At 39.4% G+C, this 20,492-nt stretch overlaps 1 protein-coding gene across 4 annotated transcripts in view; it reads left to right on the top strand.

Annotated features, from left to right (window-relative positions):
- Window positions 1-20,492, top strand: part of GALK2 (galactokinase 2) — a 163,981-nt gene that overhangs the window by 14,375 nt on the left and 129,114 nt on the right. For 2 of the 4 annotated variants that reach the window (XM_080682670.1, XM_080682669.1), the window contains exons 2-3: window positions 6,857-6,945; window positions 14,235-14,358. In XM_080682670.1, coding sequence (XP_080538796.1) covers window positions 6,857-6,945; window positions 14,235-14,358 — 213 coding nt within the window. Of the gene's footprint in view, window positions 1-4,380; window positions 4,466-6,856; window positions 6,946-7,389; window positions 7,509-14,234; window positions 14,359-20,492 lie in introns of those variants that run through there. The other 2 variants (XM_080682672.1, XM_080682671.1) reach the window with 2 other exon arrangements.

Below are 20,492 nucleotides of genomic sequence, written 5' to 3'. Positions count from 1 at the left end.
GTGTGAGGTGGGATTTCATTGTAGTTTTGATTTGCATTTCCCTAATTGCCAATGAGATTGAACAAATTTTCATATATTTATTGGCTGTTCCTATATCTTCTTGGGAGAGGTATATTTTCAGGTCTTCTGCCCACTTTTAGTTTGGGTTGTTTATTTGCTCAGTGTTGAGTTTTGTGAGTTCTTTAGACATTTTGGAAATTAAACCTTTGTCAGAGCTTCTGTTTGCAAATATCATCTCCCATCTAGTTGGCTGCCTCTTTGTTTTGTTGTTAGTTTCTTTGGCTGTGCAGAAGCTTTTTAGTTTGATGTAGTCCCATTCATTTATTTTTGCCTTTACTTCCCTTGCCTTTGGGGACAAGTTTATAAAATGTTTTCTACGACCAAGGTCCATAAGTTTGGTACCTACATTTTCTTCTATGTAACTTATTGTTTCAGGTCTTATATTTAGGTCTTTGATCCACTTTGAATTAATTTTTGTACATGGGGACAAATTGTAATCCAGTTTCATTTGTTTACGTGTGGCTTTCCAGTTGTCCCAGCACCATTTACTGAAGAGACTGTCTTTACTCTATTGTGTGTTTCTGGCTCCTTTGTCAAAAATCATCTGTCCATTTACATGTGGTTTTATAGCTGGACTCTCTATTCTGTTCCATTGAGGTGCGTATCTGTTTCTCTGCCAATATCATGCTGTTTTCATTCTTGTAGCTCTGTAGTATAATTTGAAGTCAGGTAGCATGATACCTCCAGCTTCGCTCTTTTTTCTCAGGATTGCTTTGGCTATTTGGGGTCTTGTGTGGTTCCATACAAATCTGATGATTCCTTGTTCTATTTCTTTAACAAATAACATAGGGATTTTGATGGGGATTGCATTAAATCTGTATATTGCTTTGGGTAATATTGCCATTTTAATTATGTTGATTCTTCCAACCCATGAATACAGGATATTTTTCCATTTTGTTTTGTCTTTTTTAATCTCTTTTAATAATGCTTTGTAATTTTCAGTATATAGGTCTTCTATGTTCTTTGCTAAGCTTATTCCTAGGTATTTTATTGATTTCAGAGAGGATGGGAGAGGGAGAGAGGAATAGAAACATCAATGATGAGAGAGAATCATTGACTGGCTGCCTCCTGCACAACCCCCACTGGGGATTGAGCCTGCAATCAGGGCATTTGCCCTGACTGGGAATCGAACAGCAACCTCCTGGTTCATAGGTTGATGCTCAACTACAGAGCCATTGCGGCTGGGATCTTATTATTCTCATAACAAACCTTTGCAGTAACTTCTGTCATTATCCTCAATTTGTAGTTGAGGAAAATGAGGGATAGAACAACTCATTAAAATTATGACTTTAAGTAAGGAAAAAGTTTTCCTTTACTCTCTTAAGTTTAGGAGCTGTGAATTAAACTGACAAAAGATAGATTAACAGGAGAAAAGGTTTATTTCACATTCACGTGGCAGCTTCCAGAAAAGAAGTGAAAACCCAAGGAAGTGGTTAGGGCTGGGAAGTTATGTACCATTTTAACAAAGGATGCTGAATTGTGAGAATTGACTAGACCAGTGGTTGGCAAACTCATTAGTCAACAGAGCCGCAGTTTGCCGACCACTGGGCTAGACCAAAAGAAGGGATTTTGGTTTGTAGGGATGGCAAGTTGTGGGAAGGTGACTATATGGGGGAAACTAATGGAAGATGATAAGGGCTATTTTAGTAAGGTTTGTTTATATAGATTTGTTAGTGAAGTCTTCAGTGATAAGAGTCTTCATCTCTTGGTATGGGAGAAGGAATGAGACAAGTACAGAAAGGGAAATCTATGCCCTGCTCTTAGGTAGATAGAGGGAAAGTAGAGAGCTCCTCCTGTGTTTGCTATTTCTTAAATTGCCTTCAGCTTAAAATAATCCTCCTGCCAAATGATATATTTTGAAGTGGCAAGTTTTGATTCCCTTCACCATGAAAATACATATTCACAACCAAGTATTCTTAAATTAGTATTAAAAATTCATAGTTTTCTTGTTATCCTGATAGTGAAGACAAAACAGAAGCACAGAGAGTATAAGAGACTTGTCTAAGGTCATATGGTCAAACTAAAGATACATGTCTTGTCTCTTAAAATTTTAATTCATTCTTCTTTGCAGTTAGCCATTTGGTCACCCAAGGGTCCTCAGAGAATCAGTCCTTATATTGAAATCTATTTCATTCGCTACAGTCATATTTTTTGTTTCTCAAGTTCTATTAAGACTGCTGTTAAAATAGATCTGAAGTCCAAAGAGCATTCAGAGCACCAGATTCAGCAATTTGTGTGGTGATAATTTGACCATTTCTGCCTTTAACTATGTGATCTTTGTAGGAGCTCTTATGTTCATACTAGAGGCCCTGTGCATGAAAAATTATGCACTGGAGTGGGGGTCCCTTAGCCCGGCCTGCGCCCTCTCACAGTCTGGGAGCCCTCAGGGGTGGGAGGTGACCCAGGGATCAGGGGAAGGCGACGATCCCATCACACCTCTGCTGCTGCCACTGCCCGCAGCGCAAGCCTTGGCCAGCCCTGGTTACCTGAGCCTTGGGCGGCCCTGGGTGGCTGGGGCACTGAGGGGACTGGGGGACTTGCCACGTGCTTGCCACCCTGGCGGGGCTAAGGGGACTGGGTGCCGCCATCTTGTGGCTGTGGGTGCCACCGTCTTTGAGGATGTGACAGTCAATTAGCATATTCCCTCCTTATTGGCTGTGGGTGCTGCCATCTTTGAGGGCATGGCAGTCAATTAGTGTATTCCCTCCTTATTCGCTGTGGGTGCTGCCATCTTTGTGATGGCGTGAGGGTCAATTAGCATATTCCCTCCTTATTAGATAGGATTGGAAATGCTCACTGTACTCTTTTTGGAGGCATACTTTAAGTGACTACATTTTAAGTGATGGAGTCTTGCTGGTGACTAGCCCAGTGTGGTAAAAATACAGCTACTCTCCCAATTATAGCCATATTGCTTCATTATTAGAGGACTAGAGGCCCGGTGCATGAATTCATGAACAGGTGAGGTCCAGCCAGCCTGCCCCGACCGATCAGGGTGGGCGGGCCAGGGGGAGGGGACATGGGAGGTTGGCCACCGGCCCTGTCCCTGGTCAGGGTGAGGGGATCGGCCATGGGGAGGGGCTGCAGGAGGTTGGCCGACCAACCCCATACCCATCAGGCCAGTTGGCTGGCCACAGTGCATGTCATAGCTACCGGTCATTCTGGTCATTCCAGTCGCTTGGCTTTTATATGTATAGATTAGGTATGAGGTTTAGAAAAACATTGTGTACACCAGTTCTTTCTATTCTTCAAGAAAAATACTTTCAGCCTCTTTGCATTTGAATTTCAAAGGCAGGAGTGTTGTATGGTAAGCCTCTTGGTGATGGAGTAATTATAGTAAGGCATGAACAGACTGCTTTCTTTTTTTTTTTTTTTAAATTATTGGGAAAATAATGCAAAATTTAATAACTCAAAATCATTTTACTAAAACACATTTTAGGAGACTTATTCTAATGTGCTGTTAGTACTTCATCTTGTTTGTGTTTTCAGTGTTTATAAAAGCAAATTAATAAGGATTCAAGTTCAGCAGAACTTGAATTTTGTCTGTATGTGATTTTCACAGGCAGAAATAGCCCCTATTGCGGCTAGTGGAGTTAAATAAGCTAGAAAACTTCTCCCTCTTTCCCACACCTAATTGGTCACTGATTCCTATGGATTAGACTTCCTTAATATGAACTTAATTTTCACCCTTCTCTATCTCCATCGCTAGTGTACCCTCAGCATTTCTCTCTAGATTTACTACAGTGGCTTCCTATTGGATTTCTTTCTTTCTGCCTTGCCTTCCTATGACCCACCTTCCATGCACTCCCCAGTGAGTTTTGTCAAGTGTGAAATGGATATCACTTTATTTAAACATCTGTTCTCAGCCAATTGCTTCAACTTGGCATATAAGGCCCTTTAATATCTGGGGCTTGATTACCACCAACCTCCTCTCCTACTTTTCTCTTTTGATGTATTTAAAGCCCTAATTATAATTTTCTGAATGCAGCAAGCTGGTCCTTTTAATTCCATTTGCCTAGAATGCTTCACAACATTCCACTAGTCTGACATCATCCTTTACAATTAATTTTAACTGTTGCCTCTTTGGGAAGCCTTCTCTAACTTATTCTCCCCATTATGGATTTATCTTCATCCACATTCTCCCACAGTAGGAGCTAAATAGCTTCTCTCTACACCCAAAGAACTGTATTACTTTATTTCATGCTGTATTGTACTTTTTAGCTTACCCATCTTTCTCTTCTGACAGACTTTTATATTCCTAGAGGCCAACGACTATTATTAATCTCCTTTTTTAAAAAATATATTTTATTGATTTTTTTACAGAGAGGAAGAGAGAGGGATAGAGAGTTAGAAACATCGACCAGCTGCCTCCTGCACACCTCCTACTGGGGAGGTGCCCGCAACCAAGGTACGTGCCCTTGACCGGAATCGAACCTGGGACCCTTCAGTCCGCAGGCCGACGCTCTATCCACTGAGCCAAACCGGTTTTGGCATTAATCTCCTTTTTAAGTAGAGTATTTAGTAAAGTATCAGTAAATGCTTTTTAAAAACTTTTTATTTTGAAATAATTTAAGATTTACACAAAAGTCAAATATAGTCAAAAATTACTGTGTACTCTTCTCCCAGCTTCCCCAAATGTTAATGTTATTCCATATTTGTTTTATTGTTCTCTCTCTTTTTATGTTATATTTTTCTAAACATTTTTAGATTAAGTTGAAGACATGATGCCTCTTTAACCTTAAATACTGGAGTGTGTTTCCCAGAAATAAGAATATTTTCTAACACAACCAGAATACAATGATTAAAATCAGGAAATTAGCATCAATATGACATTATCTATTGACAGATCTCAAGTGCTACCAATTATTCCACTAATGTGCTTTTCATAGCAAATTATATATATATACATAATTTTTTTTTCTTGGTCAGGATTCAACCGAGGACACAGGGTGCATTTAGGTTTTTTGTTTTGTTTGTTTTGTTTTTTAAATATCTTTTATTTTGGGGGGCAGGCAGTTCCTCAGTCTTTCTTTGTATTTCATGACCAGTTATTTTATAGACTATCCCTCAATCTGGGTTGCAGGGAAAACTTGTGAAAAACTTTGAAATGGATCAAAAGATTATTAGGTGTCTCCAAGGAGAATCAGAAGTTGCCTGGCATACCTATCTTTGAAGTGATCTGATTCCTGTGTGTCGCTGAGCCTTTCATTACAGTCAAGCCCTTTAACAGTGCTGTAGGTCACAGAAAACTGATAGCAGTGCAAGTGCTTCTTATGCATAGAAACTGCAAATTATGTCTAGAGGGATGCAGTCGATTGTTGCTGTTAACCAGTTTTAGTAGCTTTTGTGTTTACTTGTAAATTCATTTCAACATTCCTTATTTGACTATATGAGTAGTACTTTGGTTTCTCCTTCTAACTGGTTATAATATTTTACTGGTTTTGTCATTAGTTCATGAGATAAAAATGTTTAACACATGTTTATTTTATACCTGTGTAGGAGTCATGATTATACTTTAAAATTCTTTCCCCTTTAACAGACTTTACATAATATTTCTTCATTATTAGATTTGCTTTATCTTTTTTTTGGTAAGAATACTACAAAAAGTAATTTTGTTTTCTCAGTACATCATATCAGTAGGCACATGATGTCTATTTGCCCATTAACAATGCTGTTAACTGGGATCACTTGGTTAAGGACACATCTGCCTGGTTTTTCCACTGTAAAGTTACTATTTTTTTTCTGTAACTATTAAGTATCTTTTGATGAAATATTTAAAAAATATGTTAAGCCCTAACTGGTTTGGCTCAGTGGATAGAGTGTCGGCCTGCGGACTGAAGGGTCCCATGGTACCTTGGTTGCGGGCACATCCCCAGTTGGGGCGGGGTGTGCAGGAGGTAGTTGATCAATGTTTCTCACTCATCGATGTTTCTAACTCTATCTCTCTCCCTTCCTCTCTGTAAAAAATCAATAAAATATATTTAAAAAATATGTTAATATTCTGTTTCATATCAAACTTCCATTTACTGGTTTTAGCATCCATTGATGATCCTTGGCTGAATAAAAAACTATTACTATGGTGGTCACTAAATGATGATTTTCAATTTTCTTCGTATTTTTTATTTGTCATTCTAGTGTAATGAAGTGTTTTTCCTTTTCTTCCAGTTATTTAAAAAAATATATTTATATTGATTTCAGCGAGGCAGGGAGAGAGAGAAACATCAATGATGAGAGAGAATCATCGATTGGCTGCCTCCTACATTCCCCCTACTGGGGATTGAGCCCACAACCCAGGCATGTGCCCTTGATCGGAATTGACCCAGGACCCTTCAGTCCGCAGGCTGACGCTCTATCCATTGAGCCAAACCAGCTAGGGCTCTTCCAGTTATTTATATTAGTATGGACATACTGATTTGTTTTATTCTGTGGGTTATAATATGTTGTCTTTATTACTATGTTGATCAAGTTGTTTCAGATATGGGCAGTGGGATCCTCTATGTGGGCTCTTGTGTCCTGATATGTTACATCATTGTTTTAACACTTCCTTACTTTCTGGCACAACAAGATGTGCCAGGTTTGTGTCTACGAAAGAACATCCAAACTCTTAGAATGTCACTTAGGGAGTTACAATATTTTTTATTCCTGGGGTTCTAAAGGAAGTATGTCAGTAAAAGATTTGCTTTTTTTACTTTTTAAGGGTAACTAAAGATGGTTGGTATATGAAATATGTTTGCACATATGTATTTTATGGATTTTTCTATTATGTGGATATTCTGACACATTCTACTCTTATTTTCAGATTGCTGAAGCTAAAGGAGATGTTTAACTCTAAGTTTGGATCCATTCCCAAGTTCTATGTTCGAGCACCAGGAAGGGTCAACATAATAGGTATTTCAAAAGTTCCTTCTCTAATTTTTTTCCTACTTTGATAAGATTCAAGTTTTTGTTAATACATTATTTTCTCATTTTTTTCTGAGGAGAACTGAAAAATATAGGATATTTCACATATACCTACTCTAGCAAGATAAGCTTTTGTATAAGAAACCATACTATACTTTCATCTTTCCCAATCTGTGTTATTAATGTTAATTTTTCCCATTCACTTAAAAAATTTATAAATTTGTTGAAACTAGTTATTAATGTTGTCTCATGAGGAATGAAAATATTTTTCTGTGCTGCAGGTTACATTTTTAGACTATGAGTAATTTTGATGATTTTACATTTACTCATGGTATTAGAAGAATACTGGAAACCCTGTAATTCCTCATTTTTATTTATTTTATTTATTTTTATTAATCCTCACCTGAGTATATTTTTCCATTGATTTTTTAGAGAGAGTGGAAGAGAGGGAAAGACAGAGAGAAACATCCATGTGAGAGAAACGCATTGATTGGTTGCTTCCTGCACACGTCCTGACGTGGGCCCAGGCTGGGGAAGAGCCTGCAACTGAGGTACGTGCCCTTGACCGAAATCGAACCTGGGACCCTTTGGTCCGCAGGCTGGTGCCCTATCCACTGAGCCAAGCTGGCTAGGGCTAATTCCTTGCTTTTAATTATGTGGTGGCCTGAAGAATGATTCTTTTTAAAACATTTATTTAAAAGAGTTTATTTGAGCCACACTGACAACATGAGCCGGGAACAAGATCACAAATGCTTGGGAGAAGGTTTTGCAGTTTCTTTTATGCATTTGAGATTAAGGAAGGAAAATAAGAAAGATTACATGAAGGTGGGAGAAAGCAAGTCAGGGGAGTACAGGATAGTTAAACTCAAGCTTTAGAAGGAGGGTTCTGAGGGGCCATCTTCAAAGGTGTTAACCTAGTTGCACAGAAACAATGGAAAGGGCTTGCTTAAGGCAAAGATAAACCTTTTACTAAAGAAGTTATATGCCTGGGACATGACTACCAACCATAACCTGCCCAGTTAGGAATTTATGGTCAGATCACCCTGTGAGATTACTTTCCATAGAAGCTCCTTTTCCATCAACAACAGGAAACTTATGCAGCTCCCTATCCAGTTAAAATCATATTTAAACACTGTGGCATGAGGTTTGATCATATTGATTTCACCAATATTTATTGAATACCAACATGTGTTAGAATGCCATAATGTATAAAACTGGAACAGTGGCAGTCTTCATGTGAGAATGATTTGTTTTTATTGAGAGAAAATAGGATGGAGAACTGAGAAAACTTCAGGAGTCAAAGGAGGATTAAAAAAAAAACTTTTAAAATGAAAAGTGTAAACATACAAAAAAGTAATTGGCATCCTATATAATAACAGGCTAATATGCAAATTGACCCAATGGCTATGACACGCACTGACCACCAGGGGGCAGATGCTCAATGCAGGAGCTGCCCTTGGTGGTCAGTGTGCTCCCACAGGGGGAGCGCTGCTCAGCCAGAAGCCAGGCTCACAGCTGGCGAGCGCAGCTGCGGTGGCGGGAGCCTCTACAACCTCCGTGGCAGCACTAAGGATGTTTGACTGCCGGCTTAGGCCCACTCCCCACCTAAGTCATCAGTCGGACATCCCCCAAGGGCTCCCTGACTTCAAGAGGGCACAGACCAGGCTGAGGGACCCCCCCTGAGTGTACGAATTTCATGCACTGGGCCTCTAGTAATAGAATAAACTCCCACGTACCCAATAGCTTTAATTATTATTAACTCAGGTGATCTTATTTTACTTCGAAGCAAATAATGGAGGATATAAAAAATATGGGATGTTTAAATGAGGGGGGAGGGGCAACGGAGTAAATCCAATGGAGAGAGAGAGATTGAAGACAACCGAAAAGCGAGGAACTGATGGAGAAGAATTCCCTAGAGGGCAAGAGGGCTGGTATCTAGAGCATAGGAAGAGGGCCTCTTTGACTCTTTTTAACAGAAGGCAAGGAAGAAAAGGATACAGGTTGATGTAGGTAAATGTATAATTTTTCCATAGAAGGTCAAGGGAATTCTCATTGGGGGGGATTAGGAGGAGTTGTAAGTTTAAGGAGAAGGTAGAAAATTTGAAATAGCCTTTTGAGGAAGGATGGGAGAGGGAGATGACTGGAAAAACAAAAGGTTTGCTGGGAACATTGAGGTCTGGCTAGACCTGGAGACCAAAGACTTATAGCAATACTGGTATCCAGAGTTTTCATGTTTTTCTTTTCAGCTAGTCTAAGTTGCTTCTGTTTGTTCTAGATTTGGGGTTTTGTTTTATATGGAGGTTACAAGAGAATGGCAGTGGCATTAGGAAGTTGATGATATGAAGCCTGGAATCTGTGCTGGGTAGAAAAAGCAGGAAAGGTAGTAGGGAGTTTATAGGGTAGAGAGGGCAAAGAGCTGAGTCTGGAAAACAGGAAAGCAGAATGGTGTTAGTAAAGAATATGATATTTGACATTAAAACTTCATAGGCAGAAAAGTTCCAGGTGATAAGAAGGTGTTTGGTCATTACTAAAATTGTCAAAACCATGGGAGTAAGTAGATGGCTGAGGCAGGGAGGAGGTGAGGTTCTCCAGAGGTCAAGGGATTAGGAAGTGGGGCCTTAGACTGGGTTGTTTACCTGAATTTTATGTAGGTTATTGCAGGATTGGAATGGAAGGAGATGCTAAGGTCTTCACTGAAGAACCGAGTATCTAAGAGAGTCATAGATGAGAATGATGAGGAGGAGAGAATGTGGTCAAGCGTCCGAAGAACAGGAGGACAGGAAAAAGGCCTGGAAACAGCAGAGTGGGAGAATAACAACTTGCTATCTTGAAAGGACTGAAAAGAAGCAATAGCCTCAGATCAGAGCCAAGCTTCCTTTAGTTTTGTGGGTAAAGTTTCAAAACGAAGGATTTTCCTGATAAGTAATTCTTATTCTAGTCAATTTATTGACTATTTTCTGATTTAAAAAAGGGAGGGGGATACTAAGTTTCAATGTAGTTAATTTAGTTAGTGCTTGGAATGAAATGAATTTCAGTGTTCATTAAAAGCATTATTATATTTTCTGTTATAATATGCAGAATGTAATTGTCTTATTATCCTACTTGCCAGCAGTTCCTGCTCCCCACCTGCCCCTTACCCAGAGTATTTCCATAATTTTTGACAAAAGGAAGAATATCAGAGGGCTGTCATCCACACTGCAGCTTCCCCAACAGAATCTGGTGCCTCCATGCAGTTCCACTTCTTTAAATACGTGGTTTTTTACTTGTGAACCATTGTTTTGTATTATTATCTTCTTGAAGGAAGTTGGGGAGAAAGATAACATTGAAAACCATTTCTCCGTCATTGTCAATCTAGGAAAAGCCCTTTATTTTTATTACTTTTTATTTTATTAAAACATTTTTTCTGTTCTGCATATTTGTTTATTTTGTTTTTTAGATTCAATTGTTGGTAGATATGTATTTATTGCCATTTTATTGTTCATATTTTTCTTCTTCCTCCTCCTCCTCCTCCTCTTCCTCTTCCTCCTCCTCCTTTTCTTCTTCCTTCTCCTCTCCTCCTTGTCCCTGAAGACCTTTTGGCATTTCTTGTAATCCTGATTTGGTGGCAATGATCTCCTTTAGCTTTTCCTTGTCTGGGAAGCTCTTTATATGTCCTTCAATTCTAAATGACAGCTTTGCTGGATAGAGTAATCTTGGTTGTTAGTCCTTGCTTTTTATCAGTTTGAATATTTCTTGCCACTCTCTTCTGACCTGCAAAATTTTCCCATGCAGGTAATTACTGCTTTTCTCTTGCTGCTTTTAAGACTGTCTTTAACCTTTTGCATTTTAGTTATTATGTGTCTTGTTGTAGTCCTCTTTGGATTCCTCTTATTTTGGACTTCCTGTGCTTCCTGGACCTGTATGTGTATTTACTTCACGAGGTTAGGGAAGTTTTCTGTCATTATTTTTTCAAGTAGGTTTTCAATTTCTTGCTCTCTCTCTTCTACTTCCAGCATCCCCATGATACGAATGTTGGTATGCTTGAAGTTGTCCCAGAGGCTTCTCACGGTGTCCTCATTTTTCTGGATTCTTTTTTTTTTTTTGGTTCTGATTGGATGATTTTTGCTTCCTTATACAGGGTGTCCCCCCAAAATGTATACACACTTTGAATAATTATGAATTCCAATGGCTTAAATCTGAAATGAAAAAAATGTCAATTGAGCTAGCAGCTGTAAAGTGTGTATAAATTTTTTTGGACACCCTATATGTCAAATTGCTGTTTTGATTCTCAGTATTATCTACTCTATTGTTCATTTCCTCTGAATTATTCTTCATTTCAGTTAGTGTTTTCTTAATTTCTGACTTTTTTTTTTTAATGGCTTCCATATCTCTGAGTTCCTCAAGCATACTTATAACCAGTGTTTTGAACTTTGCATCTAGTAGATTGCTTGTCTCCATTTTGTTTAGTACTTTTTCTGGAGTTTTGTTGTATTCTTTTGGGACATGTTTCCTTTTCTCCTCATTTTGGCAGCCTCCCTGTGTTTGTTTCTGTGTATTAGCTAGAGCTGCTATATCTACCAGGCTTGGTAGAGTGGCCTAATGTAGTAGGTATACAGTCGGGCCCAGTGCTATAGCCTCCCCCTTCACCTGAGCTGAGCATTCCTGTGGGCTGTGTACACCCACCTGATGCAGTTGAGTTTTGATTGCTGTTGGCATGTCAATGGGAGGGATGGCTATAAAGACTGGATATAAGGACTGCCAGGGACCACTGTGGAAGATCGACTGACTATGCAGGGGCCCATCCTACCAAGCAGGACTTACTTCAGCAGTTCTGCAGTGTTTGCTAAGTTGCTTGTAGAGGTGGTTGGTGGTGCTTTGATGTGTCTGAAGCTGTCCACTGGGTGCGCTGGCTTTGGGGCCTCCCAGGAGGTGCAGGCCAAGGTCAGCCACCATCTGTGTTCTGCCTGGGGCCATCCAGCATGAGCTACAAATCGAACTGCAGATGACTACTACTTGTTCTTGGCTTTGCAGTGCACAGAAGAGGCCAAGCTTGGAACCTAAGCCAGCTGCCACTAGTGCTAGGCCTGGGACCACTTAGTGAGAGGTACAGGGCATACTGAGGCCAGCTGCTGCTCATCTGAGAGATTTTAGGAGAGTCTGAAGTATCATCCAAGACAGGTCGTTTGTATGGAAAAGCCACTGGAAACAGCTTGGGTGGGCCCACAGGTTGGTGGGGTCTCAAGGAATCACCAGGGCAGGGCAAATAGTGTGAGCCAGGTTGATGGGGACTCAAATATGGTGCCCACTTGTCAGCTCTGTGGCAGAAGGGCTCAGAAAAGGAACAGTGGCTTCTACCAGCACTTCTGTTTGGGAGAAAACTGTCCCTCCAGCTCTGTCCCTGATGCCAGACACTTCAGTTCCTCCCAATATGTCTCTGGTGCCTTTGAGGCTGCTGCCCCACTGTTGGAACTCAGAGGGAGTGAGTTCGAGTAAGTCCATGTGTGGGCCCTTGAAGAGGAACTGCCTGGGACTCCAGCCACCCTTGGTCTTACTCAGCCACAATTTCCACTGGTTTTTACAGCCAGAAGTTATGGGGACTCTTCTACCTGGCACTGGAACCCTGGACTGAGGTGGTCTGCTGTGGGGCTGGAACCCATTGATCCTTAGCGGAGACCTCCACAGCTGAGATATTCCTCCTGATTTTTATTTGCCATATGTGGGTATGGGAACAGCTTGTTCTGTGTCTCCTTCATTCTTAACAGTCTCAATGTGGCTTCTTTATATTCTTAACTGTAGGACTTCCAATCAGCTAGATTTCAGGTGGTTCTGAATGATGGTTGTTCTGTAGTTTAGTTGTATTTTTTATGTGGTTATGGAAGAACTCTTTCATCTTGACCAGAAGTCTGTTTTATTATTTTAAAGGCCATATCAATGTAGAAAGAAAAGGCTTGTTATCTGTAAGAACATGTAAAATAATATTTGTTTTAAAAAATAGGATTATGCAATTGAATTGCCTTCCATTCATTTTGCATTTCTCAGTTGATCAATGTCTGCCATAGGAGCAATTAGATATAAAAAGCTGGTATGGGACCCAGCCGGCGTGGCTCAGTAGTTGAGTGTAGACCGGCCTTGGGCAAACTACGGCCCGCAGGCCGGATCCGGCTGTTCTATCCGGTTCTCTTGCTCTCCCCTCCGCTCCTTTACTTTGAATTTATATTAGTTCACACAAACACTCCATCCATGCTTTTGTTCCGGCCCTCCGGTCCAGTTTAAGAACCCATTGTGGCCCTCGTGTCAAAAAGTTTTCCCACCCCTGGTGTAGACCTATGAACCAGGAAATCATGGTTCAATTCCTGGTCAAGGCACATGTCTGGGTTGCAGGCTCCAGTGTGGGTTGTGCTGGAGGCAGCCGATCAATGATTCTCTCTCATCATTGATTTCTCTATCTCTCTCTCCATTTCCCTTCCTCTCTGAAATCAATAAAAAAAAGATATAAAACAAAACAAAACAAAAAAACCTGTTATGGAGAAATATAAATGAGCTTGCTTAGCCCACCTTCTTGAATTGGTATTTTGTAGTTAAATTTTATGTATAACAACCTTGAACTTAAGTGTTAATTTGAAGACATTATGGTATAACAGAAAAAAATCTTCCTTGTGTTTCATGGAAGAATTAGAATTAAAAGAATAGTTTACTTCCTATATTTGCTTACTATATATAAAGTAATACAGAATAAATATTCTTTTTCCAGTTTCTTTTTCTTTATCATAGCTATGTGGAGCATATTCAACACAACTTACCAGTGCCACTATAATTTGTAAGGCATTTGGTTAGACCACAAAGAAAAATAAAGCAAAGCCCTCACCTTTGGTGACCTCATTCTTTAGTAAGGAAGAGAATAGGACTCACATAATGTTAATATAAGGGAGAGTGTACTAAAGACTTCAATCATTCATATTTTAAAAGTTGATACAAAAAACAACAGAAAAAGGAGATAGTGCTCTTGATGCTTCACAATTATTTGAAAGTGTTCATTATGAATCAGAAAGTGGAAAAAAAACTTACAAAAGTTTAAAGAAGTCTAAAATTGATAGAAAATAAAAACTATTATACTTCTGCTAGCAGTAGTTCCTGGCTCAGATATCTGGGAGAAAAAGAAACCCCCATCAGTTTCTGCCCATAGTATTTTATTTTCTGTAAAAACCTAGCTTGTGGTCAAGTTTTTTCTTCAGTGTCAACTTGTGCTTCTCTTGTGTTGTATGTTTTCAATGATGAAAAATGCTTTCTCTTTTTCCTAGGAGAACATATAGATTACTGTGGATATTCTGTTCTTCCTATGGCTGTAGAACAAGATATGTTAATAGCTGTGGAACCTGTGAAAACACACACTCTCCAACTGGCTAATACAAATCCCTTGTACCCGTGAGTAGGATTGGTACTATGTTGTATGCATGTGTGTGTGTGTGTGTGTGTGTGTGTGTGTGTGTGTGTGTGTTTATTGTGTGTGTGTGTGTTTATATCCAAATGAACTCTTTAGGAGCTATCAACTTTATAATAAATGATTTAGTTTATTGAAAATTTGTATCTGACTTGCAAAAGAATCTAAGGCTACTATTTAATATTTGTTTATTTTGTTTGTTCTCTCATTCATTTAAGAAATATTTACTGGCCCTAGCTGGTTTGGCTCAGTGGATAGAGCTTTGGCTCACAGACTACATATTCTAGTCCAGAGCATATACCTCAGTTGCAGGCTCAATTCCTGGCTCTGGTTGGGGCATGTGCTGGAGGCAACCAATTGATGTGTCTCTCACACATTGATGTTTATTTCTCTCTGTCTCTCTCCCTCTCTTTCACTTTCTCTAAAAATCAATGGAAAAATATCCTTGGGTGAGGATTAACAACAAAAAAAGAGAAATATTTACTGAGGGAGGAGAACCAAGATGGCAGGGTAGGTAAATGCTGGTACTCACCATCTCCCACAACCACATCAAAATTACAACTAAAATATAGAACAGCCATCATTCAGAACCTCCTGAAATCTGGAGGTTCCTATAATCTCTCAAACAAGCAGCAGCTAGCTAGCACGTCAGTGTGCCCCTACCTATCAATAAGAGGCCCAAGACCTGGCACTAGTGCCAGCATGTCTTGCTTTATATCTTGGCCTTACCTGGGCACTTCCAAGCCCAACACAAGTAGCAGCCATCTGCTGATTGCTTTGTAGCTTCTGCTGGGTAGCTCCTCCCAGGAGGCCCCAGAGCCAGTGCACCCGGTGGACAGCTTCTGACCATACCAGATTACAAGTCTACACTTCCACAAATGACACATTCAAGGGACAGACTCAGTGAGCACCAAAGCCCCTCTGAAGAAAGTCCTGCTCCACATGGGTATCTCTTGCATATTAGCTCTTCCATTGTAGATGCTGCGGGTCCTTACAGCCAATTGGTCTCAAGGTCAACTCCTCTGAGTGATGCCAACAGCAATCAAGGCTCAACTACAAGATTATGCACACAGCCCACATAGGGGCACACCGAGAGTTCCCAGCTTAGGTGACTGGGGAGGCTAAGCCACTGGGACTTACAGGACACTTACTACACAAGGCCACTCTACCAATTCCAGGAGTCATAGTAGCTCTAATGAATACATAGAAATAAACACAGGGAAGCAGCCAAAATATGAAGATAAAGAAACATGTCACAAATGAAAGAAGAAATCTCCAGAAAAATAAATGAAATGGAAGCAAGCAAACTACTGGATACAGAGTTCAAAACAATGGCTATAAGGTTGCTCAAGGATCTTAATGAGAGCTTCAGCAGACTTAGTGAGACTTTTAAGGATCTTAGTGAGAAGTTCAAAGACATGAAAAAGGACCCGTCAGAAATTAAACATACACTAACTGAAATAAAGAATAATTTACAGGGATTCAACAGTAGAGTAGAGGATTCTGAGAATCAAATCAATGAGTTGGAATATGAAGAAGCAAAAAAAAATCAGAAGAGCAAAATGAAAAAAGAATCCAAAAATATGAAGATAGTGTAAGGAACCTCTGGGACAACTTCAAATGTACCAACATTTGCATTATGGGAGTTCCAGATGGAGAAGAGAGAGAGCAAGATATTGAAAGCCTATTTGAAGAAATAATGGCAGAAAACTTCCCCTACCTGGTGAAAGAAATAGACTTACAAGTCTAGGAAGCCTGAGAGGCCCAATCAAGATTAACCCAAAGAGGCCAAGACACATCATAATTAAAATGTCAAGGGTTAAAGACAAAGAGAGAATCTTAAAAGCAGTAGGAGAAAAACAGTTATTTACCTACAAGGGAGTGCCCATATGATTGTCAGCTGATTTCTCAACTTTGCAGGCCAGAAAGCAGTAGCAAGAAATATTCAAAGTGATGAATATCAGGGACCTACAACCAAGATTACTCTACCCTTCAATTTAGAATTGAAGGTCAGATAAAGAGCTTCACAAATAAGAAAAAGCTAAAGGAGTTCATCACCACCAAATGGGTATTACATAAACTGTTGAAGGATATTCTTTAAGCAGAGGAAGAAGAAGGAGGAGGAAAAGGAGAAGAAAACAGATAAAAAAATATGAACAATAAAGTGGCAATAAATACATATCTATCAACAATTGAATCTAAAAATCAAAAGAAACAAACAAGGAATCTAATGAACAAAATAAACTGATGAATAAAATAGTACCAGAGGCATGGAAACATGGAACAGATTGACAATCTCAGAGGGAAGGGGGGAGGTTGGGCAGGAAGATGTTAACCAAAGATCTTATATGCATACCAGAGGCCCAGTGCATGAAATTTGTGCACTCAGGGGGGGTTTCTCACCAGGCCTGCATTCTCTCACAGTCTGAGAGCCCTCGGGGGACATCGTTAGTGCTGCTGCAAAGGCAGGAGAGGCTCCTGCCACCACAGCTGCGCTCGCCAGCTGTGAGCCCAGATTCTGGCTGAGTGGTGCTCCCCCTGTGGGAGTGCACTGACCACCAGGGGGCAGCTCTTGCGTTGAGCGTCTGCCCCCAGGTGGTCAATGCGTATCATATTGACCAGTCCTTCCGCTGTTTGGTTGATTTTCATATTAGCCTTTCATTATATAGGATATGCATTACCTATGGACACAGACAATAGAATAGTGAAGTCCTGGGGTGGGTCGGGAACTGGGTGGAGGGGGGGCAATGGAGGAGGAGGTAAGAGGGGACATCTGTAATACTCTGAACAATAAAGATAAAAAAAGAGAAATATTTACTGAAGATTTATCATGTGTCTGACGTTATTTTAGATACTGAGCAATACAAAGATGAAAATAACTCTGTCCCTGCCTAGAAGTTATTCATCATCTACTGTGGTAATTATCTCCAGGAAAGTCAGAGCTGGTGCCTTTCTTATATTACCATGCTGTATTGCCATTATCTGCTTACTTGTCTCTATCCCCCAGTAATTATAAATTTTGTGAATTCAGATACTGTTGCCTCACTTCTTCAGTGCTGCAGCCTCAGTGTCAAACATAGAGTGGTATATAATAGATTTAACTTTCTAGTATATATGCTTTACTAAGTTAAGAATATACTTTCTGTTGTTGCTATTTTTATTTTTTTTAAATTTCTTTTTACAGTGTAAAATTTTTATATTTAGAATTAGGCAGCTGACCTCAGTTTAGATGATCCCAATTTTGTTGGCAACATCCAAAACATCATAGTCAGGAGCCAGTTGAACATATGCCTTCTTCTCTCCATGAGGCCTGATCAAGGTGTTGAGCTTGGCCGCATCAATGTCATAGAGCTTTTTCACACCCTGTGTGATCTGGTGCTTGTTGGGCTCGATGTCTATAATGAACACAAGTGAATTGTTCTCTTCTGTCTTCTTCATGGCTGATGTGTAGTCAGGGGGAATTTGATGATGACATAGCAGTGAAACTTGTTTCTCCTGGGTGTGCTCTTCCAAGATATTTAGGCTGCCTTAAGAGCCTCAGTGTCTTCGCCTGTCGGAAGGTGGGTGACGTGAGGATCTTTTTTTGTGTGTCTGTGGATGCCTTTCTTTGTCTTCAAAGCCTTTGCTTTAGCTTTGGGAGGGGCAGGGGCTTCCTTCCTTGCTTTAGGCACCATCTTTGTAAAAAGGACTGTTTTTAATTCTTAGTTTGCTAAGATTAAAAAAAAATTGATGGGTATGGAATTTTATGAAATATCTACTCAATATTGATTGTTTTTAAAAAAATATGAATTATACTGATGAATTTTAAATATTGAACTGTCTTTTTATTCCAGGGATGAGACTTACTTGCTAATAATATATTATGATGGATTTGACTTGCTAAGTACAAAAAAAAAAAAAAAAGATTTGGCATATAATTGGCACATTCTATTTTTGGCTTATTGTTCATTGGACAATTTGCCTTCAGTTATGTTTATTCTGCAATTATTTTATGCGTGCCTTTGAAAATGCATTATACCAGGTTGTGCAAGATATAGAAATTCCTTACCTTTGTATGGAACTTATTGTATAAGACCCTTTTATTTTCTATTTACTTTGCATAATTGAGAATATACCTTATGTACCTTTTGGACCCTTTAGAGAAAACCTTACATTATTTCAAACACAATTTTGTGTCATTGTTTGCAAATATTTAATATTAGAGGCATAATAATTTGTCATATTTATTTACTAATTCACTTAACAATTCCCATTGCTATAAATATGTGGTTTCAGCTTTATTTTATTTTTCCACAAAAGCAGAACCTGAGACAGACTTGGATGAAGGTAGAGTATTTGGGAAATGATTCCAGGAATGGTAGTGAAACAGCATGGAGAATGAGTTAGGGAAGCAGAGGTAAATTATCAAGGCAACTATTCTCTGCTGAGGATAAGGGGCTTTATTCTACTAGGACCTTAGGAAGTATGCAGCATGCCTCCCAGAATTCTTTACATGTTGTGTAGCATTCATTGCATGGAGATACCATAATTTATCTATTCACCATTGATGGGCACTTAGATCATTTCCAGTTTTTGGCTATCCTATATAATAAAAGGCTAATATGCAAATTGTCCCCATGGGTGGGAGTTTGACCGACTGGGAGTTAGACATGCACTGACCTGCGGCGGCGGCGGAGCGGTGGTGGGGGGGGAGAGCAAGAGGGTGGGGCCGGCGAGTGGGTGGCACCAGGCCAAGGCGGGTGCGAGTGGGGGCCCCAATCACCCTGCTGATGGCCCCGCCAATTGCCCCACAGATGGTGACTGGCAGCGGCGGCAGGGGGTGGGGCTGGCGAGCGGGTGCGCCAGGCCAAGGTGGGTGCAAATGGGGTCCTGATCACCCCACCGGTCACCCCACAGACAGCGACTGGCTACCGACAGATTGGCCCTGATTGCCGGCCAGGCCTAGGGACCCTACCCATGCATGAATTTAGTGCACCGGGCCTCTAGTTATGAATAATGCGGCTAAGAATAATTGTGTTCAAATCTATGTGTGGACATGTGTTTCATTTTTCTTGGGTAAATACCTAGGGGTGGATTGTCTGGTTTAACTTTTCAAAAAATTTGCCTATTTTCCAAAGTGGTTGTAACATTTACATTTCCACCATCAGTGTATGAGAGTTCCAGTTGATCCACATCCTTGCTAACATGTCTTTAAATTTTAGCCACTCTCTTAAATATGTAGTAGTAGTGCAATGTGGTTTTTAATTTCTCTAATGATATTGAACATTATTTCATATATGTTTTTTGTCATTTATATATCTTCTTTGCTTAATGGTCTACTCTATCCAAATCATTTGCCCATTTTAAAGTAGTTTTTTCATCTTCTATTATTGATCTGTAATCTGTAAGAGTTTCTTAATATATTGTAGATACCAGTTCTTTGCTAGATGTATGTTTTGCAAAATATTTCATCCAATCTGTGGCTTGAATTTTCATTTTCTTTATTATGTTGTTTGAAGAAGAAAAGTTTTTAATTTTGATGGAGTCCTAATTATTGATTTTTTTCAGTCCTAATTATTGAGTTTGTAGTTTTTGACTGCATTTAAGAAAACTTTTTCAAACCAAAAGTCACTAAACTTTTCCCCAGTGTTTTATTTTAGAAGTTTTATAGTTTTAGTTCTTATATTTAGGTCTGTGATTCATTTTGAGTTAACTTTTGTATGTGGCATGCGATAAAGGCTGGGGTTTTTGTGTTTGCCTGTGGCTGTCAATTGTTTCCCACCATTTATTGGAAAGATTATTTTTTCCATTGAATTATCTTGAAAAGCAATTGGTAATATATGTAGGGATCTATATCTGGATTCTATTCTGTTCTATTATTTGTCCATCTTTATGTCAATAACACAGTATCTGAAAACTGTAGCTTTATAAGAAGCCCTGTGAACTCAGGTAGTGTAAATCTTTTAATATTGTCTTTTTAAAATTTGTTTTTGCTATACTAGATCTTTTGCATTTTCTCATTAATTTTAGAAGTAGCTATTCAATTTTTATGAGAAAGCATGCTTGGATTTTTATTACGGTTGTACTGAATGTATAAATCAATTTGGAAAGAATTGACATCTTAATAGTATTTACTCTT

The sequence above is a fragment of the Plecotus auritus genome (assembly GCF_963455305.1).
Source record: "Plecotus auritus genome assembly, chromosome: 1".
In the NCBI taxonomy this organism is placed as follows: Eukaryota; Metazoa; Chordata; class Mammalia; order Chiroptera; family Vespertilionidae; genus Plecotus; species Plecotus auritus.
Note: the sequence above shows the minus strand (reverse complement) of the source record. Positions and strands in the feature narration are given on the sequence as shown.